At 37.1% G+C, this 22,962-nt stretch overlaps 1 protein-coding gene across 2 annotated transcripts in view; it reads left to right on the top strand.

The window, feature by feature from the left end:
• ephb2a (eph receptor B2a) overlaps positions 1–22,962 on the top strand; it is a 50,233-nt gene that overhangs the window by 9,253 nt on the left and 18,018 nt on the right. For both annotated transcript variants that reach the window (XM_043225312.1, XM_043225311.1), the window contains exons 2-3: positions 3,112–3,176; positions 3,478–4,162. In XM_043225312.1, the coding sequence (XP_043081247.1) occupies positions 3,112–3,176; positions 3,478–4,162 (750 nt within the window). The remainder of the gene's footprint in view (positions 1–3,111; positions 3,177–3,477; positions 4,163–22,962) is intronic.

The raw sequence follows: 22,962 nt of genomic DNA, 5'->3' as shown, positions 1-22,962 counted from the left end.
GTTTTGTTCTACAGAAAGTTGCTTGCTTTGAAAGTGACTTCTTTGTGAATGCTGCTTTTTCCTTCACAGCTTTATTGACAATGGACAGGAGACATTTTTGCCAACATAAAATTGCCGAAATGACAAAAATGTGGTTGCGGCTTTACTGCCGATCTTTGTGAATCTTTTTGACTTGAACTGGTATGTAAGAGTCATTGGTTATTGAAACCAGAAATCGCAGCTCATTCTTTTTTCGCCTTTACATAGCTACAGAAAACTTTGGAGCGTAGTATAACCAGATTATATTTTTCACAAAACCGCACAAAGCCTTTCTCCCTAGCTTTTTTTAATACTTACTTTCAATCTTTTTCAGTTGCAATCTGAAGCCCTGCCTATAATGAAGTTCTAGATGTGTATCATCCAGGTCTTTTTATACATATATCTCATATCTCATACGTCCTGTAGCAGGGAAAGCAGCAGCGCGGCCATAAAAAAACATTAAGCGTAGCTCATATAGTAGACTCTCAAGAGCACCCTCACAAGAGCAAATTAGGCTTCAAGTATTCAGCTTCTTAACCACAAAGTGGTGTTTTCCCGATTCGGTTTAGATTTGCGACCAATAGTGTTTACCAGTTTCTCCACTTAAAGTTTCACTGTTGATGTTTTCTCTCTCAGTCACATCTAGAGCGAGGATTCTATGTTTATCGCGACAGAAAAATCAACATTCCTTAATCCTCCCTACGTGCTATGATGTTGTTGTGCCATTATGTACGGGTATTATTCATCTGCATTTAAATTCCATGCTATGCTGCATATAACATTGCCCATGAAATAGATGACACGATGTCCTCAAGAGAGCGATTTGGTATGAGGATGATGAGGTTCTGGGGATTTGGGGTGTGTGCTTGTGTACACACTTGTGGCACGGCTCAGCATGTGCAAACCGGGCGAAGAAATGAATAAATAACAAAATGTGGGACTGAAAGTTGCGCCTTGGCACGCTGACCTAAAATCCAGTGAAGACTCGCCATGTTTCCCGTGGGATTAATCCAGTGTGGCATACAGAGTGTAGCGCAGCCTGTAAGGATTATATGTACTGGACTTGGGCTCCCGCTGCCCTACTTTTCATTAAAATATCGAGAGAGAGAGAGAGGGAGAGAGAGATTGCATGAATGCCTGGACAGATGGAGTGGGGGTTTGATTAAACAGTGCACCAAGTACTGGGAAATGCTACAACTTTCTCTTTCAACGCACAGACAATTGTAAATGTGCTGGTTTTCATTATATTGTTGCATGGATGTTTTATTTGAATGCACGAGGCTGTATTTGTAATCGTGTTTTGCGCTTTTTTGTTTGACCCGTGGGCTTATAAAGTCTAAGAGGATTGTTTGCTTCCTCTTGTATTTTCCTCCCGGCCTCATCATATTCTCACATTCACAGCACTAAACACACAGCGATGGTGCAGTTCCTGAGAGAAATATCTTTGGTTGCCCCTGAGCTGCAGAAGCTGCTGAAATATAAATGAGACACTTAATGGCTGAGGCTGTATTGAGCCAGTGTTTACAGGGATCCCAGGATTGTGTGTCACGGGGCTTCTGGCTTCGATCTCAGGAAGTCCTCTTGCCACTTGCCAAATCCCGATTCATAAATGCCACGGGGAGTCTGTGTGTCACACTGGATGTGTTTATGTTGCCTTGACTGAGGCCCATATACCCGGGCAGGACCCCCATAGGTGATGGTCCCTCAAGACATGAAAAATGCTCAGTCACGTTTCTTATATACATAAAAATAAATAGCTATACACCGTAGTACAGCTTTGGACAGATGGTTGTACTCTAACTTTTCTAAATATTTGGGGGAAAAAGTTTCCCGTCTCTGTTCTGAATGTTTCATGCTATTGGTTTATGGGATTTTCAGTTAAGACCATATAAAAAGCTAAATTGGGAAGTTTTGTGTTTTACTTTTAAAAAAGTTTTTTAAAGTTTTAGGTAAAGTTTATTCACGTTGAGGCTGTCTATATTTGTGTTTCTTAACACTGAAATAAAAATGGCAGATATAGCTACAGCAACAGAAACAGAAATGCTGAAGAATCATCACTGCACCACCTGCCTCCAACTTTCATATAGTATGTATTTTTTTCATATTTACGTTTTGAAATGGCCTTTCACATGATGGCCTTTGAAATTATTATTAAACAAATACAAGACAACCTTAGCATCTCACAGTCCAAAATTTCCATTCATCATGTGCCAAATCTGATTCAAAATAGTTGGGCATTTACATTTTATGTTGTCTTTTTTTCTTATTTTTCCATTAATATTGAGAAATATATTGGATATGTAATTGTGTATTTTCATTTTCCTTAATTTTATGTTCAGACTAAAAAAAAGGAAAGTTAACACTCCTAGTTAAATAGCTTTTTCTGCTGATTTTAAAATTTATATTAGATTTCCTAATGTACATTTATAACGTTATGATGTTTGTTTATTTATTTATTTAGACAAACTATTTTATAAATTTAAATTGACTGCAAGGTGGGGAAAAAAAACATCTCTGACTTTTAATATCAATGCATTCCTAATTTGTTCATTTGTATTTTGCTTCCTTCGGCCGGCTTTAAAGCACTACAACAAATCTTTTGCACTAAAATCCTCCCTAGAGTCTCATTATGCTGATTTTGGCTGTGTGCAGTGACGGTTGTACCTGGCTAAATAATTAAAAATGTCAGACCAGAGTCATGTTTTTGAACCATTTTGTCCAATTTGCCATATTGAATAGAAAGGCACCCTCTGTCATCCGGGGCAATTACAAACTAGATGTGACTGGAAGCAGATGTTAGAACATGGTGTGATGGATAACACTTCCTATCTAGTAATGGCCATTTGTAACATTTGATTAACAATAAGAGTCAAAAATAGCGAGCTATTACCGCTGTGAAATGGGCAACTGTTATTTTGTATCTCGGTGTGAGTCATCCTTCATTTAACATTCAGAAAAGCTATCCATTATGCATCATAATTACTGTTAAGAGACTTGAAGAACAATAACCTCACAAATGCTCAAATGTTCAGAAAAAGGCTCTTTGTGGCAGCATTTTAAACTTACGGGTTTTTGACATGCGTTTCTTTTCAGATGTGTTGATGGACTCCACGACAGCGACGGCAGAGCTGGGCTGGACGATATATCCATCACTGGGGGTGAGCCTTATTGAAATAATTTAGATGATCAGACCTAGCTTAAATGAATAATTCAGCGCACAAATTCAGCGTGACTCATGCGGTGCAGAAATAGATGTTGAATGAATTCCAAATTAGATTATTTTTAATGCAATCCATGGCGTTTGTCTCATTTCTGCACATTTATACTTTAGGTGTCGTAATGTGTCTGTAATGGTGCGAAACCACAAACCAATGTTCCATAACTATGCAAACAGCATGAAAAACAAGCTTTTACTATTCGAAGCGCCCGTTGCTTATTCAAATGTTATTGTCTGTGCAGTGGGAGGAAGTGAGTGGCTACGACGAGAAGATGAACACCATTCGCACCTACCAGGTGTGCAACGTCTTCAACGCCAACCAGAACAACTGGGTGCGCACCAAATACATCCAGCGACGAGGAGCCCAGCGCATCCACGTGGAGATGAAGTTCTCTGTGCGAGACTGCAGCAGCATCCCGAACGTCACCGGCTCTTGCAAGGAGACTTTTAATCTCTATTACTTCGAGTCTGACAAGGACGTAGCCTCCAAGGTGTATCCCGCCTGGATGGAGAACCCTTGGATCAAGGTGGACACCATTGCTGCCGATGAGAGTTTCTCTCAGGTGGACCTGGGAGGCCGTGTGATGAAGATTAACACGGAAGTGCGCAGCTTCGGACCGGTGTCCCATAAAGGCTTCTACTTGGCCTTCCAGGATTACGGAGCTTGCATGTCACTCATCGCCGTGAAGGTTTTCTATCGCAAATGCCCCAGAGTTATTCGGAACGGGGCCATCTTTGAGGAGACCTTGTCAGGTGCGGAGAGCACCTCTCTGGTGTCTGCCCGGGGCAGTTGTGTACCTAATGGAGAGGAAGTGGATGTTCCCATTAAACTGTACTGCAATGGAGATGGGGAGTGGCTGGTACCTATCGGACGTTGTGTGTGCAAGGCCGGGTATGAGTCTGTGGACAACGGGACTGTGTGTAGAGGTCAGTTTTGTTTCTTATTCAGTGCTGCTTACTGAGTATTTGAATCCTGTCTTATTACCCTTATAGTAGTCCAAATCGATATTTTTTTTATTTTTGAGGCATTCCTTTTAAGATCAACAGGCTGTCGAACTCCAAAAAGTATCATAAAAGTACTTCGTATACTGATTCAATGTATTCCATGTCTTCTGAAGCTGTATGGTATCTGGTATAAATCATTATTTATGAATTTTTTCCTCAAATCAAATTTGGCCTCTGATGCATTTTGGATGGCAATAACATCAAAATTCATTGTGACTTCAAACCCGTACCATAGGGGTCCTACATGTGGTTAAAGATCAAAAGTGTATAAAGACAGTGCACTGCATAAAAATCTATAAAAAGAAGTAGTTAAGAAGTCTTGAATTCTAATAAGTTCATAACAATGCCACTAAAATAAAAAAGATTCTTCATGACAGAAAATATTGTTAAAAAATTTTATTAAAAAGAAAACATTCTTGAAAAATGTAATATTCCTAACTTTGTATTAATTTAGGCTAACACGTTCTTACCAGAAAATTATCCATCTAAGAAGATATGAAATATTGAGTCATACAGACTTTATAGCACTTTATAGTACTTTTACATCCTTTTGGGAGCTAGACAGCAGCACATGATCTTTAAAAGCTATTTTTGTGTCTAATGATGATAGCATCAAAATGAGAGTTTCAAACCACATTAAGCCGAGTAATTAATAATTGAATATCAGTTTCAGTTTTGGATGAACTTTTTAAAGTCTGCCAATCTCATCCTTCTCTGCTCTGGTTTAATGGCACACTAAAAAGTGAAACTGTTAGGGAGCGATTTCCAGCAGATCTGGCCCTCTATAAGGACTTTCGTAGTTGTCAGATTGATTTAGACGTTACCACATGAAGCACATTTTTAGGTAGCCTGACAAAACATTTTTTTTTTTTACAGTGCCGGATGCCAGAAAAGACAAATAAATAATGAATAGCCTCAGCTTCAGCCTCAGATTTCTGCACAATCAAAAACAGACACATTGCCAAATTAAGAAAAGCCTGCGTGCAGATTTACAGTCATTTTATGCAATGACAGAAAAGGGCGACTTAACGTCCTTCCTGAATGCCCACACACACACACAAATACATTACAGAGTCTTACTATTGAGAGCTGCCCCGCAGGTACAAAACATTCACTGGCCTTATCCTTATGAAAGCCAGTTGAAAGACATCGGCCCATTTTGTCCTCCAGCCTGCGTCTGTCCGTGTGCAGCGGTTTTCTTACAGTGTTATCTCAAACGAAATGTGCACACGCGCATGCACACAAGCGCTGACCCTTAAAACTGTTTTTATAACATGGGATTTTGCCGTTATTCGTGCATTACTCGTCGTGGAAGTAGCCCTCTGTGTCTGAGAACAAGAGAGCCGTAATGAATAGAAATCCTCCAGTCAGTTGTAACGCTGCATTGATAGGTTGGAATGAATAGGGGGATTTGGGTAGAAAAAGGTGTTTTTTTTTCCACCCTCGCTCAGCACTCGGCAGATATGATTACATTCAAGGAGAGCAGGGCGGCGATGAGGGAACGATTTTGGCAGGGTTCTCCTGGGTACTGTTGACAGAATCTAAATTACTAATATCCCCCCATCTGGAGCAGCTGATGGATGGAAATCGGCAATATCCTGGGCGAGCACAAGGCAGACCGTCTCTTTTATTTCCCCTGGTGTTAATCCTCCTCGCTGCCACCACTTTAATGACACTCCTAATTGACTAATTTGGAGTGCGCAGGGGGAGCTGGGTGGATGCTTTGACGCTGCTTTCCCTGGCGAGTCCATTCAGAAATCAAGCACAACTAATGAATCCCCCTGTGGTTGTTAACCAAGGGCTGCATGTAGACAAATGGATTTATGAGTTCCATTTTCTGCCTCTAAAGGAAATATGCAGTAGCAGTACTCATTAAAGCCAAGTAGAGACATAATGGTCTAATTGATAGCGAGCTTGACGTGTAATTCTCTTATACTGTAATGTTAGCGGAACAATGGCACAGGCTTGCATGCTTTAGGTCAATGCAACTTCAAAAGCCCTACGTGATTGGTTTCATCTCAGTGGCTGTGTGTTTTTAAATCCTCCCAGTGCTCAACAGTAAGGATTCTGTCTGTTTGCTTAGTTAGACTCTGGCTAGTAGTTTTGGACTTGCCTTGTCAATATTTTTGGCTTCACTTCATAAAAATACTATATAAATAAAAAAACATTTTTATTCAATTAAATAAGGTACAAAATTTTATAATTAAATTAAATTTTTATAAAAAATTTTTGTTGAACATATGCTTTTATTATTTTTTTATAGGTCACATTATTTATTTATATATTTCTTTAAATAAAAAGTAAAAGCATTCAATAATTTATTAGGTTTTGAAGCAGGAATAGCTATAAATTATACTGACCCAAAACACTCTCACACTGGCCCTGGGCCATTGGGCCATTGGGCCGTTCTTATTGTTGAGCCCTGTCAAATATTTAGCCTATTGAAACATGACTAACCGTCCTTATGAAAGCAAGTACGGGAACAGCTTGTGAAATAGCATTTATATGTGTCTTGTGCCAGGAACGCCTCTCCTCTCCATAGCCAAGAGCTGAAACTCACCCACACCTCAAGTAATTATAGTGGTAGCACTAATTCAGTTAATCCAGCTGACATTCTGACCCTCTCTGTTCTTCTCTGGAGATCTTCTTCAGTCCTCTCGCCATCATTCAGATGCGGTTTGTGATGGATATTATTGGCTGGCCTTGTAGATTGCATTTCATAAGTAATTACATAAACCTTAAAGTACAGTCTCTGCTTGGTTTAATGTTTTCTTTTAAATTTTAATTGTTTAATGATTATAAATAGCGAAATTCAGCTGGATGGTGTTGGCCATAGATGAATTACTTCTACTGTATAGAGCTGGATTGTTTCCAATCCCTCAAACCCGCCAGGGTCTCCAAACAAGATGAATGGCGGCTGATTTTGCTTATGTTGTATTATGGCCAATCAATACATTCCTCCATGGACAGCTGCGACGTGCATTTGATTTAGTATGTTGACCTTTCAATTAGAAGTAATGGTTTTGTTATCTTGTTATCTTTGAATATGATGTTTTATTATCTAGGGAGTACCTTAGGCCTAAGCCTCGGTTTCTGATTTGTTACAGTAAGCTCAAAGCTAAAAGCTTACACTAAATCAAGGCGGTGTATTTTTAATTATGCAAATGCAATGCATCTGAAGTGTTACATTTGCTAAATCCGCTAATAAGTGTCCACTGGTATGTTGTATCTATCTTTCAATCTTTCACGGTCAATGTTGAGGGCCAATCAGTGACCTTTGTGCAATGCGGCCGCCGTTTAAAAGCTCTTGTTACATGTATTCACGCTAGATAATGTGTTGAGATGGGCATTATAGATCATAATGTACCGACATTCTCTGTTTTCAGCACACTGGGGTCACAATGTCTGTCTGTTCCTCAATTTTACTTCAACCTTCATGACTTACATTTTTTTTCCTGACATATAGAGAGCTATGGCTGGGTTTAAGCAGATTTTCTTACTAGTTGTGATCTTTTACATGAGTATTCTGACTTGGACACAAATGACTCTTGTGAGCTCGTTCTTTGTAATGAATGTAAAAGATACTGGGGAGCAGTGTTTGCTCTCATGTAACAGTTCTGGATAAAGATCAGGTTCTTTGTAGATAATCGGCAGCATACATCAAGTTCTTTATTTGAGCAATGATTGGCATTGCTGTTGTGACATGATTCATTAGGAAGTTTGTCAAACATTTCCTGATCACTGGACTAAGTTAGGTTTGTGCCGATAGACAATAAAACTGTGTATCAACTATTGTCAGGGATATCACCTAAGGCTAGTAACACTCAGGCTAGTAATATTGTCCAATTAATATTAAGACTCATTTGTCTTAATTTGTCTTATCTACAAACATATTATGTAATTTTTGCCTTTTGAAGGGTCAAACCCTTTAAAATGCTGCCCCTGGTCATTAACGGGGCAGTTCACCCAAAAATCTGAATTCCGCATCGACTTTGCAAAGGAAAAAATACTTGAGAAAAAGTCACTTGAGGACCAGAAACTGTTTAGTTAGCCACATTCTTGAAAATAACTTAAAGAAGGTTCACCAGAAAAAAGAAAAACATTCAAGTTTGAGTTAATGAGTCACCTAAGAGTGAGCAAATGACATAATTTTCAGTTTTGCAGAATTATTAAACTTTTTTTCAGCAGTTAAAAAATAAAGAGAGAAAGCTTGCACATAACCTTCACACTGTAATTTAGTTTTCATAGTTACTTACATAGTTATTGTAAGATTGTCTGTCCCACATATCAGCTGTATTGTGATATTACCGGTATCATGAGCCATGTATGGTAATATGAGGTACTTTGTGCTAGTATTATAACTTAAACATCTATATTTTTTGGTTTCATTTCGTTATTATTTTAATCAGAAAATCTATTTTATGTATTAGCGAGACTGAATCATAAAAAGGATATCATCATGGATACCCAGCCCAACAGTACAATGGATCACTTGGGCTTCTTCAATGTCATCACGCTGGAAATGGTTCTAGAATATCAGGCATATGACACATTCACCGTGACACAGGTTATTGTATATGTCTGGGTGTAATTATATATGGCGGTGAGAATTCACAGTGGATGTGGGGTCTGGAAAGTCTCTATATGAACCGTGTTATTCAGCCTGGCACTAAATAAGGGTGCTGGAGCTTGTCTCCTGAACTGACTTTATCAGGTACAGCTCTCTAATCCAATCTCAGCTGCACACTGCTGCAGGGAGGTCGTCTGCTACCTTATTTGTTCCTGTGACACAGGGATGTATTTCAATTTGTTTCACCGCAGCACTGGACGTAAAGAGACTGCAGTCAAGCTGTATGGAAACCAAACCAGATTTTTATTTGTCCAAGCAGACGAAAACCACACACATTCAATATCTGCATATTTTATTTGCACGCTGGCAGATGCTATAGATGTGCCTCTTGCCCTTGGGTTGCAGGGTTATGTTACGGTCCCTAGATGTTAAATCAAAAGCTTTAGCCTTAAAAATATATCTCATACTTCTGAAGAAGGGTAAGTGGTCATGCAAGGCCAGGCCATTAATCCACAGTTTTTGTTTTCTGTTGTGTACAGTAGTGGATTATTTGAGGATTTGTTTGGATTGCTTTCTCATTCTGTATCTCACACAACGTAGATATTATTGAGTGTTGACTGCCCATTTCATCACTGAGAACTTTGTTTAGATACGAATGCAAATGATGATATTAGGATTTTTTTTTGTGTGGTGCAGTGTTTTCGTGCTATTTTTGGCTTGCTGTGATGAAGAAGTTTCACTAGCAACTGACTTTTAAGTAGAGCTAAATGAATACTTCAAATAATTCAAATAATGATGGTAATTATTATTGATTGTTCTACTGGGCATTGACTTGTATCAGCTCTTTGATCTTTTGCCTTGCTGAGAAAAACCGCAATGTGCCACCATCCACTCCAATATTCAGTTTGTTATATTTAATGTAAGGAAGAATTGTTGGCAGGCCATTGATTTATTAGAACATAATGCACACCCGAGGTGTCATGTTCCATTACTTCTCAGTAGTGTATTATTTTCTAATAATTCAATGGACCGGAGTCAATTATTCCACTCGCACTACCAATACCACACCTCAAGACATTGTTCAGATGTTGTATTTCAAGACCTTTGGCAGTTTTTGTCCTTAAACGTTCTTGTGTAGGATTAGTTTCTTACGCATCTCATCCCACGCTTCCGTTGCTAATTCCAAAACAACTTTTTAAACGTAGTAACGGAGGCTTGAAACATTGATAGCAGACTAATGCAGTTATTAATGGAGTTATGAGAGAGAGAAATTAAGCGTGTGTGACTCACCTGAGTCTATTTGTTTCTCAAACAGAGTTCAGCAGCAGCATTTATACTAATAGTGAAAAGTTTGGTTTATGTGCTTCAAGAACAGTGCTGTTATTACCTAGATAGTGAGAAATGGCGTAGAACTGTGCACTGTGTTTTTGATTATTTCATCAGTAAATAGTTTGTAGTTTGTGTGTGCGTTTGTATGGAAGAGAAAGAGGGAGAAAGAGAGTGCTTTCCATACGTAATAAAACTTGGAAAACATGGATAGAATTTGACATGATCCTATTGTTTACTATATTTTTTGCTGGGTCAGTGTCATTGTGAGCTTTGATTCTTTTGCTTTTGTAAGCTGTGGGGATCTTTGAAATAGTTCAATTGGTCAAGTGATATGGACATGTAGCAGTGAAGATCTGCCTGGAACTACCTTAGTTGTGCATTTCCCTAAAAAAGTAATTGCACATCTTACAACATTTAGGTTTTTGACAGATGCAGTCTATTTTTGAGTAATGCTTATGTTCTAAAAGTGCTACAATTATCTGTGGTTGCAGGTAATGCTGAAGTGATATTTCCATGACTTCCATGACCTTTGAGAAGGCCTATTAGTAAATGGCACTTACCGCAAATATGGTACAAAATGGTTAAACAAAACATTTTCTTCTTCTATTCAAATCAAGCTTGAATAAGACAGGAGCTGATTTGTTTTTTCATTTTATTTGCAATTTTTAAAATAGAAATAAAATATTTTAAATAAAAATTAGAAATAAAAACTATGCTGGTGCCAAAAATATTGGTCTATTACTATTATTTTAATAATAGTAGTATTACTAATATGATGTCCTTGTATTATGATTAAAAAAAAAGACCAATAATGATAATATTAATACAAGCATTATTTTATTTCTTGTGAACAACAACAGCAATAATAATAATAGTAGGTAACAGGGTTTTAAAATCAATTTGTTGCTCTAAGATGGATCAAGCCAAAGTCATGATTTTAATTAGAGGAATGTAATATGTTTAATGGTTAACTGTAAGCTAAATTAAGCTGGATAGTAGTTTTTCAAACATCTAATAAGTCACAAAAATCAAATCCATGTATTTTGGCCTTTTTTATCATGGGACATTGCGGTGTACATATTTGTGAAAAGTGTCATATGCTGTTCCTTCTCAAAATATTATGGTTGACTCAAATTTTTACTGAAAGGTATTTAGTACAAACCTGTCTTTTAGTCTGTTCATTTATTATTGTTTATTCTAAAACCTTTGCCTAGACACGTAGACAACGCTGTCTCGACTAATGTTTCAGAGTTTATAACACAATCATTCCAAATACATCTGGGCTTATTGGATTTATAAATGTTGTAAGATTTTTATGATGCAACTGACTGAAAATGTCTTGCAGTTTTTCTTTGTGGTGTGTATGTCACTCTCTTGTTCGTCATTAGCTTATGTCAGCATTCCAAGGCAGTACTTTACGTGTATTGGACTGTGCATTGAAGCACACTGTTTTACAGCTGACCTTTGTGTCTAAATATGTTAGGCTTACGATAAGGGCAAGTCAGAGTTTAGCTCTCCGAGTGTGTTGCTTGTTGAATTAAAGTCAAAACGTTGTCATAAAAAAATTACATTTTTTGACAGCAGCTTTTTTCACGATGTATACCGTTGGGCACAAATACTAAACTTACCGTTAAAAACGAGTACAAATTGTCCACAATCAGTTCCTCTTCCTTCTGAGAGACATGAAAACCTGCATGTAGATAAAAGATGAGGCTTCAGTGGAGCACGGGGTTAATCAATGCTGAGAGCTGGATGTCCACACCGGAGCTGCCTGGCCCTCGTCTCTTTGATGGGAAGCAGGTGTCCTGTTGTCATCGATGAGGGGCTCATTGATCAAAGGCCCTTCAGGAGTCCAGTGCTCATCCATCAGACTCCAGCGGCCAGGCAATGTCACGGAAACCAGGACTGTCAGTGCCTCTCCTCCTCGCACATCACCATGAAAGAAAACGCTTCACTGGCCAGGCAAAAAAAGTCAACTAGCAGGGCTTTTTTTGTTCTCTTTTTATCTAGGCCCATACACAGAACTCGTTTCTCTTAGCGCGGTATGCTGCTCGGACAGGAAGGTAGCACGATGTATGGACTAAATTCCATATCACAAAGTTTTGAAGGTTGCGATTTAATTAAATAACTCATTTAGAGTTAAGCGTAGTTTATGATACAGCATTTTAAGACACATATGTGACCCCGGATCACAAAAACAGTCATGATGATCAATTTTCTGAAACTAAGAATAATACATAAACTGAACAAAATAGGTTTTCCATTGATGTATGGTTTGTTAGGATAGGACACTATTTTGCATTGACCTATTAATCCGAATATTCCAAGAAATGCATATTACTCTTCAAAGGTTTTAGATAAGTTTATGTTAAATGAGCAAAATATCTTCATGGAAGGTTTTTGGCAAGAAAGAGACATTTTTGACCCCATACAATGTATTGTTGGCTATTGTTACAAACATACCCATGCTACTTATGGTTTTGTGATCCAGGGTCACATTGTTGCATGCTTGTAAATGAACGGTGTCAGATTTCGCTGTAAAACCAGAAGCACATATTTTAATTAACTTGCAAGTTGCAACCTACAAAAATAAAGACCGTTTACTGATTGAAAATGTAGTACCCAACTAATATTTCATTAAAAGTCATATTAATTCGGGTAAAAACTGTGGGAATGTGGCTTATAATTTTTGTTTGTTTGTTTTGTTTTCACCCGAAACTCCCAAAATTATGTTTTTCCCAATTCATTTTATTCATTTACGTTTTTGTATTATTTTTTTCCTATGCACATACATTCCCCAACAAATTAAAGAAATCTAGTAATAATGCAATGTCATTTTTTTTTTTTTTTCTAATATTGTACAGCCATAGCAAGAGCTGTGATTATACATGTGGGCAGGATTACGATGTGCTGCACGGCGTCACAGACGTAATTTGGAAAAGTCAAAAGCCTTTAGCGTATCAAACCACAGCTAATTGACCTACATGGTGACATAAATGGTGCTTAAAAATGGCTGGCCTTCGTCGTTTCTGTTCACACATTGGCACACCTGCTTAAATGAGTGACAAAAGGCCCGTGCGGGGGGCATGGAGAAATAGGGCATGTGAGGTCTCTGTTGTGCAGCTGTGGGGCTGAATCCCAAACTCAGCCAACAGGCTGCTGTTGAAATGGGATTTTATCCACGTTTCTTCTTTCTTTTTCATCTGTATTCTCAACCAGCAAATTCCCTCCAAAAAAGGATTTATTGTAAAATGAAACATCAGCTTACTGGACCTATTTGGTAAAGACGCTAGCATTAAAAATGAGCCTCATGTAGTTGTCATTTGTATGTGGGTGGTTGACATTTAGGGATGATTATTTAGGGAGGGAATGCAGAGAACAAGACAAGAAAATTATATAGTTTGTACGTACCCTCGGCTATTTAGAAAAGTGTGATAATTGGACTTTTTCATTTTTGAAACGAACAAAACTTGTTTTAACAGCAGGACATTAGTAGCGACTAACTTTCTGAAGGAAATACAGAAAGAAACCACTAATATATTGTCAGGAACTGTTTGAAGTCTGTTTTAAGGTCATAATGGCTTACAAAATGTAGGAAGCAACTATTGAAAACCCATATTAGTTGTCCATCTATGGTGGTTATGGGCCTAATAAATGACATGCACCAGAAGACACATTGCAACATGTGTTTCCTACAGTTAGCATACCTAGCATACTAGCAAACACAACGACACATAGCAACAGTGCTTTTAATATAACGTTGACCAAAAACATTAATGCATGTTCCTGCGTGAAGACTGACCATAGATCTGTAGCTCTAAATATAGACCATGTCATGAAAAAGTTACAAGGCAAAAGTCTCCTGCTTGCTTCCAACGTCCTTCAGAGATGTTATCTGTTCCTCCTGGCTGAGCAAGAACTGCTTCCACATAAAAAGAAATACATAGAAATAACAAAAATGTGGCGTCACATCACATGGTATTTTTGGGCTAAATTATTTTAACCTAACTATGCGTTTAATATTTTTATTCCTTTGCAAATTATTTTATCCAAGGTGACTTGCATTGTATTCAAGGTGTGCATTCAGTCGACATCAGTCATTTTATTCATAGAAATATCCGCATTCTTGGTCGTCTTCTTCTTATTATTATTATTAATATTGTTATTTCTTGTTGTATTAATCATTTTTAATAACTTATTAAATTTTTATTGTATATTTGAATATTCTGTAATACTTTTTTTATTATTTTGTTATTATTATTACATTTAAGTTGCTCGGTGTTTAATTCTAAAATATTACTAACACCAACAACAATAGTTAATTAGTATTAGTAATTTATTATGATCATTCTAAATATTATCATTATTTTTTTGTTTTAGAATTAAATATTCATGATGTATTATTATTGTTATTATGTTTTGGATAATTAAATATATTTAAAATATTTGCATAATTATATTTAAATTACACATAATAAAAGTCAGTTTCGTTGAGTGTTATTTATTTTTCTGCTATAAAGAATAAAGAAAGAAAATTCATTTTTGAAACCGTATCATGGACAGACCTTGAATATTTTGGGTCTCTTTATTTTAATGTGCTGGTAAGGCTGACACAAAACACACTAAACAAAAGTTGCTTTAGCAGCCATTTTAACTGCATTTTTCTGCACGACACTAGTGATCTTCTCACTTTACCACCTCCATTATAACATTAACTCTCCAACAGTGCATTAATTTAGCATTTTATCAATTTCCTATTATCTAATTTTACACAAGATGCATCAGCTTTGACTTTGCATGCTAACCCAAGGGGAGGAACAGTGCTTTGATTAATGTACATTTAACCTCCTGATGTCTTTTTGTATAGACAAAGGACAAGATTAGCATTATTGACTTGTTGCAAACAATTAAGAGGTTTAGCGAGCAGCCACCCCGAATTGATTTATTACTCTGGACGGTTGTTTAGATAAAGCTGTTTACTTGTGCGAGGCGTATTTACCTTTGTCATTCGGATAGGTTATTTATCAAGCCTCTGGATCATCCCAGTCCATACTGAGGACGGCCCGTCTGAAACACTCATCACTGTCGGATCAGCTTCATTGTTCGCCGCTGCCGTGCGATTTCTGCTAGCTCTGTCCCCAGCAGTGCCGCTGAGTGACACATTCAGATATGGTTGACAACCTCACAAAAGGAACGTAGAGCATCTTAGATGCATGATGTTGACACCACACAGTAAGATCTGGTCCGGGTGTCATAACGTCACATAAAAGAGCTTGTTCTATGAATATGGGGGTCTTTGTCTCAGGTAGAGGTTAGCAGATGGAGCTGACACCATTAATATTTACAACTCTAAATGAAATGAATACATTTGGAGTGTCAGTCACGGCACAATGGAGGCAGTCAGCAGAAAAAAGCTCCCCGGAGAGCCGAGGCTGAGGCGTCTGCAAGCACTGAAATATTAACACCAAATACTATGAATGAATAAAACAAAATCACTCTCTGAGGGAAATAGCTTCGCAGGTAAACCGGGAGTGTTAAGGATTTTTTTTGTCCTTTTCGGTAGCGCTAACTCGCTGAGCCTTGAAAAGGTAAATATGTTTTTGCATTTGTAGTATAGTATAGAGCTCTGTGCATGAACAGTGCGACTAAATTCAATATTCGGGGAGGTGACAAACCTTGGAACCTGCCTGAAAGCTTTTTGCGTCTCTCCGCTTCCTACATTTATCAGTGACACATGCAAAGAGCTGATGTGCACAAAATTGCATAAATTGGATCAAAAAATAAAGCTCGCAAAGAAAATCAATCCGTGCTGGCACTTCTGAGTGCTTCTATGTTGCAGTCAGAATGAAGCAATCGAGGTGTTTTTGTCTGTGGGTATCAGGTGCTTGGGAGAGTCCTGTCACGATGTTTAGAAAAGCACTGACAGAAAATGCTTTATTTAAGAGAATATGGTTGTTTGCTTTTTGCTGTCATACATTTGCTGCCAATTTTGAATATTTCCAGCGTGCTGTTTGTGTGTGTGTGTGTGTGTGTGTGTGTGTGTGTGTGTGTATATATATATATATATATATATATATATATATATATATATATATATATATATATATATATATATATATATATATATATATATATATGTAAAACATTAGCCTCTCACACATACACACACACACACACACACACACACATATGTGTGTGTGTGTTTATGTGTGTGAGAGAGAGAGAGAGGCTAATGTTTACATTTTTGTATTTCAAAAATATGCAATATGAATGTATCGACATTCACTAAAAAGTACTGACAGCATGAGAGTATTTACATGTGTGGAAAAATCTTCATGAATAATTTATATTAAATATACCCAACGGTTCATATTTAATAAAAAAAAACTGAAAATTGTAATGCTGTAAACAGTTTAAAAATGACTTTCCCCCACCCTGTTCAATGTAAATTATTCCTGTGATGACACAGCTGAATTTTAAGTAGTCATAACTCTTGGTTTTTAACGTCATGATCCTTTAGAAATTATTCTAATATGTTGATTTGCTGCTAAAAAAATATTTTTGAAACATTTTGAAAACAAGTTTTTTGAGGTAAATGAAAATACGAAAGAAAGAGATTAAATTGAATCAAAATTAACAGTGAGGACCTTTCTTTATAATGTTACAAAAGCTTGCTGTTTTAAATAAATGCAGTTCTTTTGAACTTTCTATTAATATAATTGAGCACCAAATATTTAAAAAATTCGGAAGGACCTTGTGACACTGAACAACTTGTTTTAAATTGTATTAATCTTTCACTATATTAGTGTTTTACTATATTTTTGATCAAATAAACAGCATTTTGGCGAGTATAAGAGACTTGCAAAGCTGTTTTTTTTTATATATATATGTAAACTTACATTTTAGAAGTTACATTATTAGAAGTATCATCTTGTCATCACGAAAAGTGTCAGTTATTGCGAAAAGCTCTGTACAAATAAACTTCCAATGAAACGAATATAAGTACATTCTTAATGTTCGTTTCAGTGTTTATGCAGATGTACAAAATATATGTGTTCCAAAACACTTCACACACACATACTTATGATTACTGCTAAGATTATGTCGACGTTTGTCTCTCCTAAAAACGAGTAAGGCCCCTTCTCATTTAAATCCAGCACAGACTGAGTGTTTAATGTTGTGGCCAGAACACATTTTCCATAGACACAACAAAAAAGATGGGTTTTTGTTATTTAAATGAGCCTGTCAGTATTTTAAGGATTTGTTTTCTTCCCTCTGGACTGTACACCCTAAATGTCCTTCAACTCAATCTGGCTGTGGCCCATAATTATTCAGATTCCAGACATTAGTGATGATAAAGGCATGAAAGAGACTGTTAATGACTTTACTCTCTAGAGCTTCCTTTGCTTTATTCTTGTGGTTTATGTTCAGATCTCTCAAGCATGTGCCTTGGCCAGTCGCCCCTCGGATTACACGACTAGTTTGGGCGCTGTTTGGGTACGGCGGGGCTGGATTCCTGTCTTAGTGCCTCCCAGGCTCCGTCCTGTCCTGCTGGGTAATCCTGGCCGTCTCGTAAGAATTCAAGATTAATCTGAATCTTCTGTTGCACTCAGCCGTGGTGATGAAAGTCTGGGAGAGTTCCCTCACACATTGGTGGGAATTAATGACCTCGACTGAGGATGAAAACAAGATGTTGGTGTGAGCTAATACATGCTACAGCTGTTGTGATTGTTCTGTATGAATGTACAGTACTAGATTGCAGTGTAATAAGTGCATTAGTGTTCAGCTTGCTCAAGCTGTTTGGTCTTGACGTTTTATGAAGACATATGCCGTTGGACATATGTTTGACATATGCGCTCGCAAATTTCTAGACCAAACATAGCAGATCACGCTATGTTTACATTTTCTTGATCTGCGTTTTTTTTTCAATTAAATATGTAAAAGTCTTTAAAACATGAAAAAGAAAATATTAAGACATCTTTGCCTTTTGTTAAACGTAATTTATTTGAAGTGCAAAAGGTGGTTAGGTTTATTAAAAAAATTATAAATCAGGTGAGGGGAAAGTATGTATTATAAAAAGTGGTTTTGATTTTAAAAAAAGCATCTTAACTTAATCTCTTCCAAGATGTAGATGAGTTTGTTTCTTCATCGGAACAAATTTGGGGAAATGTAGCATTGCGTCACCAGTGTATCCTGTGCAGTGAATGGGTGCCGTGACAATGAGTCCAAACAGCTGATTAAAAACATCACAGTTATCCACTAACAGAAAATTATAGTGCTTCAATATTGCTGCCCACAGAAATTTGTTTAAAATAAATGTTTGTGCAGATGATATTCATCTCAACAGCATTAAGTCATTAAATGATGATCATTAGAAGAGCATCGTAACTGGGCATATATCCAGACGTGAAGTGTGGACCTAGCACATTTTGATGTTTTAAGAGCCAGTTGAGATATTTCTGCAACTCAGCACTCATGGCTGTCTGCAAAATGTGGCGTTTTGACATAGAAAGTGTTACGTTTTTGGGGCGTGTTTGCATTGCTGCTTTTTCATTATTCATTTTCTGTATAGGGCGCAGCAACACGAACAGCATGTGCAAATAAAAGATTCTTTTAGTGGGTGTGATTGATTTTTGGTAGACTTCTTCCTGCTATGCTAAGTGTTAACAAGCTTCTAGAAACATCGGTAGAGGCTCAAAGCGGAGATTGTTTATACATTCTTGAGATGAGGTCTTAGCTGTGTTTACTGACGGTTCTGCTCCGGCTCGTCACATGCTGTCTGACTGCTGGTGACCGTACCTTCGCTGAGCTGATATTTCGGGTTCCTGTAGTGTGACAGTGTGGACGTTGCTGTCGGAGGGCACTGAAAAATATGAGATTATTTAAGTTTACTGTGAAACACAGTAAACTTTAATGTATTCACCAAGTTTTTCCCCTGTTTTTTTCTAAAGAATAAAGCAGTTATTGGAGAAGTGTGGAAAAAGAACCTTTCAGTGATAGGTCTTTAAAAAAACTAAATTAAAAATAAATAAATAAATAATATAATATATATATATATATATATATATATATATATATATATATATATATATATATATATATATATATATATATATATATTAGTTCAAATGTTTAGATTTTTGTTAACATTAGTTAATGTATTAACTAGCAAAGAATTTAAAAATAAAACTTTCAAAGAATCCAAACAAATCAACCAAAATATTAATCAACACAATTTAAAAATGCTAATTATAAGAAATTATCATAGCTAATCATCAGGGGAATGATTTCCTTTGCCATCACAAGATTAAATTTTAAAATAGAAAATGTACTTTTTTTTTTTTTACAGTTTTATTATCAAAGTATTACTCTTTTTACTAAATTCATGTTAAATGAATGTACAAAAATATTTAAAAAGTCTTACCAATCCTGATTTTTTGAACAGCTGTGTATATGCCTGCCTTTTTATTTTAGAAGTAGGGTTCCATACTAGGAGAAGATCGTATTTGTGGATCTTTAGCAAGTTTAAAATCCTAAGCAAACTGAAGTACGGGACCGTAGTCTGTTTATTACATATAACAGCAAATGTTTGGTTGCAGAGTAATTATGCTGCTTCTTTTGAAGGCTTCATGAAACATGAATGCTTAAGGAGAAAGCTCGTTATCTTAGTAACTCCTTAAATTCTTCATTCACCTTGATGTGGTGATGACAGACAGTATAGCACAGATGAGTTGAGTCCTTCACCCCCATTAAACAAGTGAACTCCCCTGTGTGAATGCTGAGATGAGTTCAGCAGGTTGACGCGGCACCTCTAATGGATATTAATGTCTCTCCAACCGCCTGCTCTGCCAAGGAGGGTTACAGACACATCTGTGGCCTCAAGTTGGCCAAGAAAATTGTTGGAGAGGGCTTACAAAAGACTGCATCCATATCTTATACTGCGTGAAATTATGTCTGTCATTGAAAAAGGCCTGTAATGTCAGTCTCTGCATTGTCTGAGGAAGAATGGACCTTTTTCTCTCCTGCGGATTTAATTTCCTCACTGTGGACCGCTGTGTTCTCGCAGCTTGTTTATGAAGCGTGTGAAGATGCAGTTGTACAGTGTAAGTTTGATTCTTTTACCGTGAAAGCTTCAAAATACAGCTTACTTACAGTTTAGTCATTGCATCTCTGGCTTAACCGACGTCTTTTGAAGGCATTGATTGAGATACAGAGCTATTGATGTTCCGTGGGTTTTTTTGAATGAATCATTTTAAGTAAACGAATCGTTCTCATTTAGTCACCATGCAGTCTCCTTTTTAAAAGCGTGACCAACTTTGTGGCTTTTCTTACCCTCAGAGATGCATGAAGAAGTAGCCTTCAAGTGCAGACTGTGAAGGACCACTTCATTGGTTGGACCTGCTGAGTGAATGCACCAAATGAGTCTGCGTTTCGAGTCCGCACAAGACTGAAAACTCTGAACAAACCGGGAAATCTTATTAGCGAGCGAAATGAACAAATTAGGACGTGTTGAAAGTTCGTCACTTTCGAGTTTAAACAAGAACACGTCTTTCGTGAAGGAGAATCGGCTGAACGAAAGGCTATTCAGTGCAAAATATGAATCAAACTTGGTGGAAGATTCATGATGATACGCTAAGTAAATGATTCAAGGAGGTTTTTGAAACCAAATTCATTTATTTAGGCTATTTTGTCATTTTCTTAATTCCATATAACCATCGTTTTTAAGACACACTTATGTGAATGATTCTGTGTTTTTGAACTGTTCTGTTGAGTCAGTTATTTATTTAATGACTCAATAAGTCACCACCTACTGATGTAGTGTAAAGGAGTGGTCACAAAGTTCTGCGTGAAATTCCCATTGTCCACTTTCAATAGCGTATTGATGCGTGAAGCACTTCTCACACAGAAATCACTTTCCTGATTTTACAGGTTTCTGCTGAACGTGACTGGATTTCACCAAACGAATGATTCAAATGATTCTTTAGATTAATTTCATCATTTGGTTGATTTACATTACAACGATTTATTCAGTAAATCAAAGTCACCACCACTCACTCATGACATCTCCAGATGTAAATTGCAAAAATAACATTTTTTCCCAAGGTATATTGGACTGGTCTAGATTCTCAACAAACTGAACCAAAGAGAATTAGCAAGTATCATACTTAAAGTTGTCAACACATTTTAAAATGAGAAGGTAGAAAGCACTTTAAGGGCTTAGCACTTTATCTATTTGTATGAATAGATTTCAATAACAATACATATTTTTAAAGGAAATGATTTTTTTGCCCCACATAAATCTCCACTTTGGTAACACTTAAACACTTTACATTTTTATTCCTGTCAATATCTTGAAGGTTTTTTTTTTTACAAAGGAATTTGTTCATATATAATTTGCTTGATAATATACAAAATTTTATTTAAACTCTCAATTTTTTTACCCTATTCTCGCCATAACATTGAAAAAATGACACGCATTTAAATGAGCAAGTTGGTGTTTAAGAGGCAAGAAAATGTCTTTCACCAAAGGATACAGTGTTATACCGAGGCAATAAAGTGTTTATTGTGATTTCCCTGCTGTAAAATGAGCCTCATAAAAAAGCACAACCGCTCACAAGAATGAAGATAAACAGATCTGAAAGATTATTTAAAAAAAATGTGCTGTGCCACCAAGGTCTTTAATCAGTTTCTCCCAGAATTCCATTAGCACCTACTTAAAGACTCCAGTCATGTACAGTACACGGCGCACACATCTAATATGTCGGCGGGATATTGTTCTGCTGTCGTTCTCCCTCTCACACGGCACGGTCTCTATTGTGGAGCCCTGTGGTACCACAGATTTAATTCCACTCCTGTACACTGTCACTCACACCCACTCTGCCTCATTCAGTTGTAACCAACACCTCATTCACCGCGTCCACCGCTCTAACTCACTCTGATGTGCGAGCGTGGAAGCCTTATATTCCTTCTGGCAGAAAGAGAATGTTCTGTCATCAATCATAGGCTGAGAGCGCCAGCTAAGAGTAATGTTTTACTGTCAAAGCCATTTGGGGTATTAGGCTAATAGAATGAGTTTCATTGTACTTCCTAGAACACACTTTGCTCTCGGTAAGTGTTGATTGCTTTGCACCTGCAGATGATATGTGACACGTATTACATTTACCCTCAATCTTTGATTTATTCCCAGTCGGAGTCAGTGGGCTATTTCTGTGCGGTGCAAACGCTTGTATTATTATGAACGCTGAGGTTATTTTGGCCGCCGGGCAGACGTGGCAGCTGTTGACCGATTTGGTGTGAGCAAATAAAGGACGCTGTCTGTCTCGCAGTCTGTGACTGGGAAATGATGCGAGTTTGGGTTTTGTTAAAATGCCGCGCGAATTTAACATATCATTCTGCAGTCGCATGACTGGTTGTAGTCTTCATTTTTAAGTGTATTCTAAATTATAAATATGGTAACGTCCCAGTTCACCAGAGAGAGTGGCGGTTTTATGTCACGACTATTCTCAAAAAATTTAAGTATGTCAAAGTTTCACCTGCTAGGATCAGTAACTCAATTAAAGGGGTAGTTCAAATCGGTCAATTGCACAGTGATGTTACACTTTTTTTTTTTTTTTTAATGTTAAGCACGCTCTCAGAAATAAAGGTACAAAATCTGTCTTTCGGGTGGTACCTTTTCAAAAGGAAGACTCATCTGTTAGGCTCAAATATGTACACTTCAAGTACTTCTGTACCTTTATTTCTGAGTGTGCGTCACAACTGTTGAACATTAGTGATAAGTGTTTCTTGAGCAGCAAATCAGCATATTAGGATTATTTCTGAAGGA

This window comes from Puntigrus tetrazona, chromosome 23 (genome assembly GCF_018831695.1).
Source record: "Puntigrus tetrazona isolate hp1 chromosome 23, ASM1883169v1, whole genome shotgun sequence".
NCBI lineage: Eukaryota > Metazoa > Chordata > Actinopteri > Cypriniformes > Cyprinidae > Puntigrus > Puntigrus tetrazona.
Note: the sequence above shows the minus strand (reverse complement) of the source record. Positions and strands in the feature narration are given on the sequence as shown.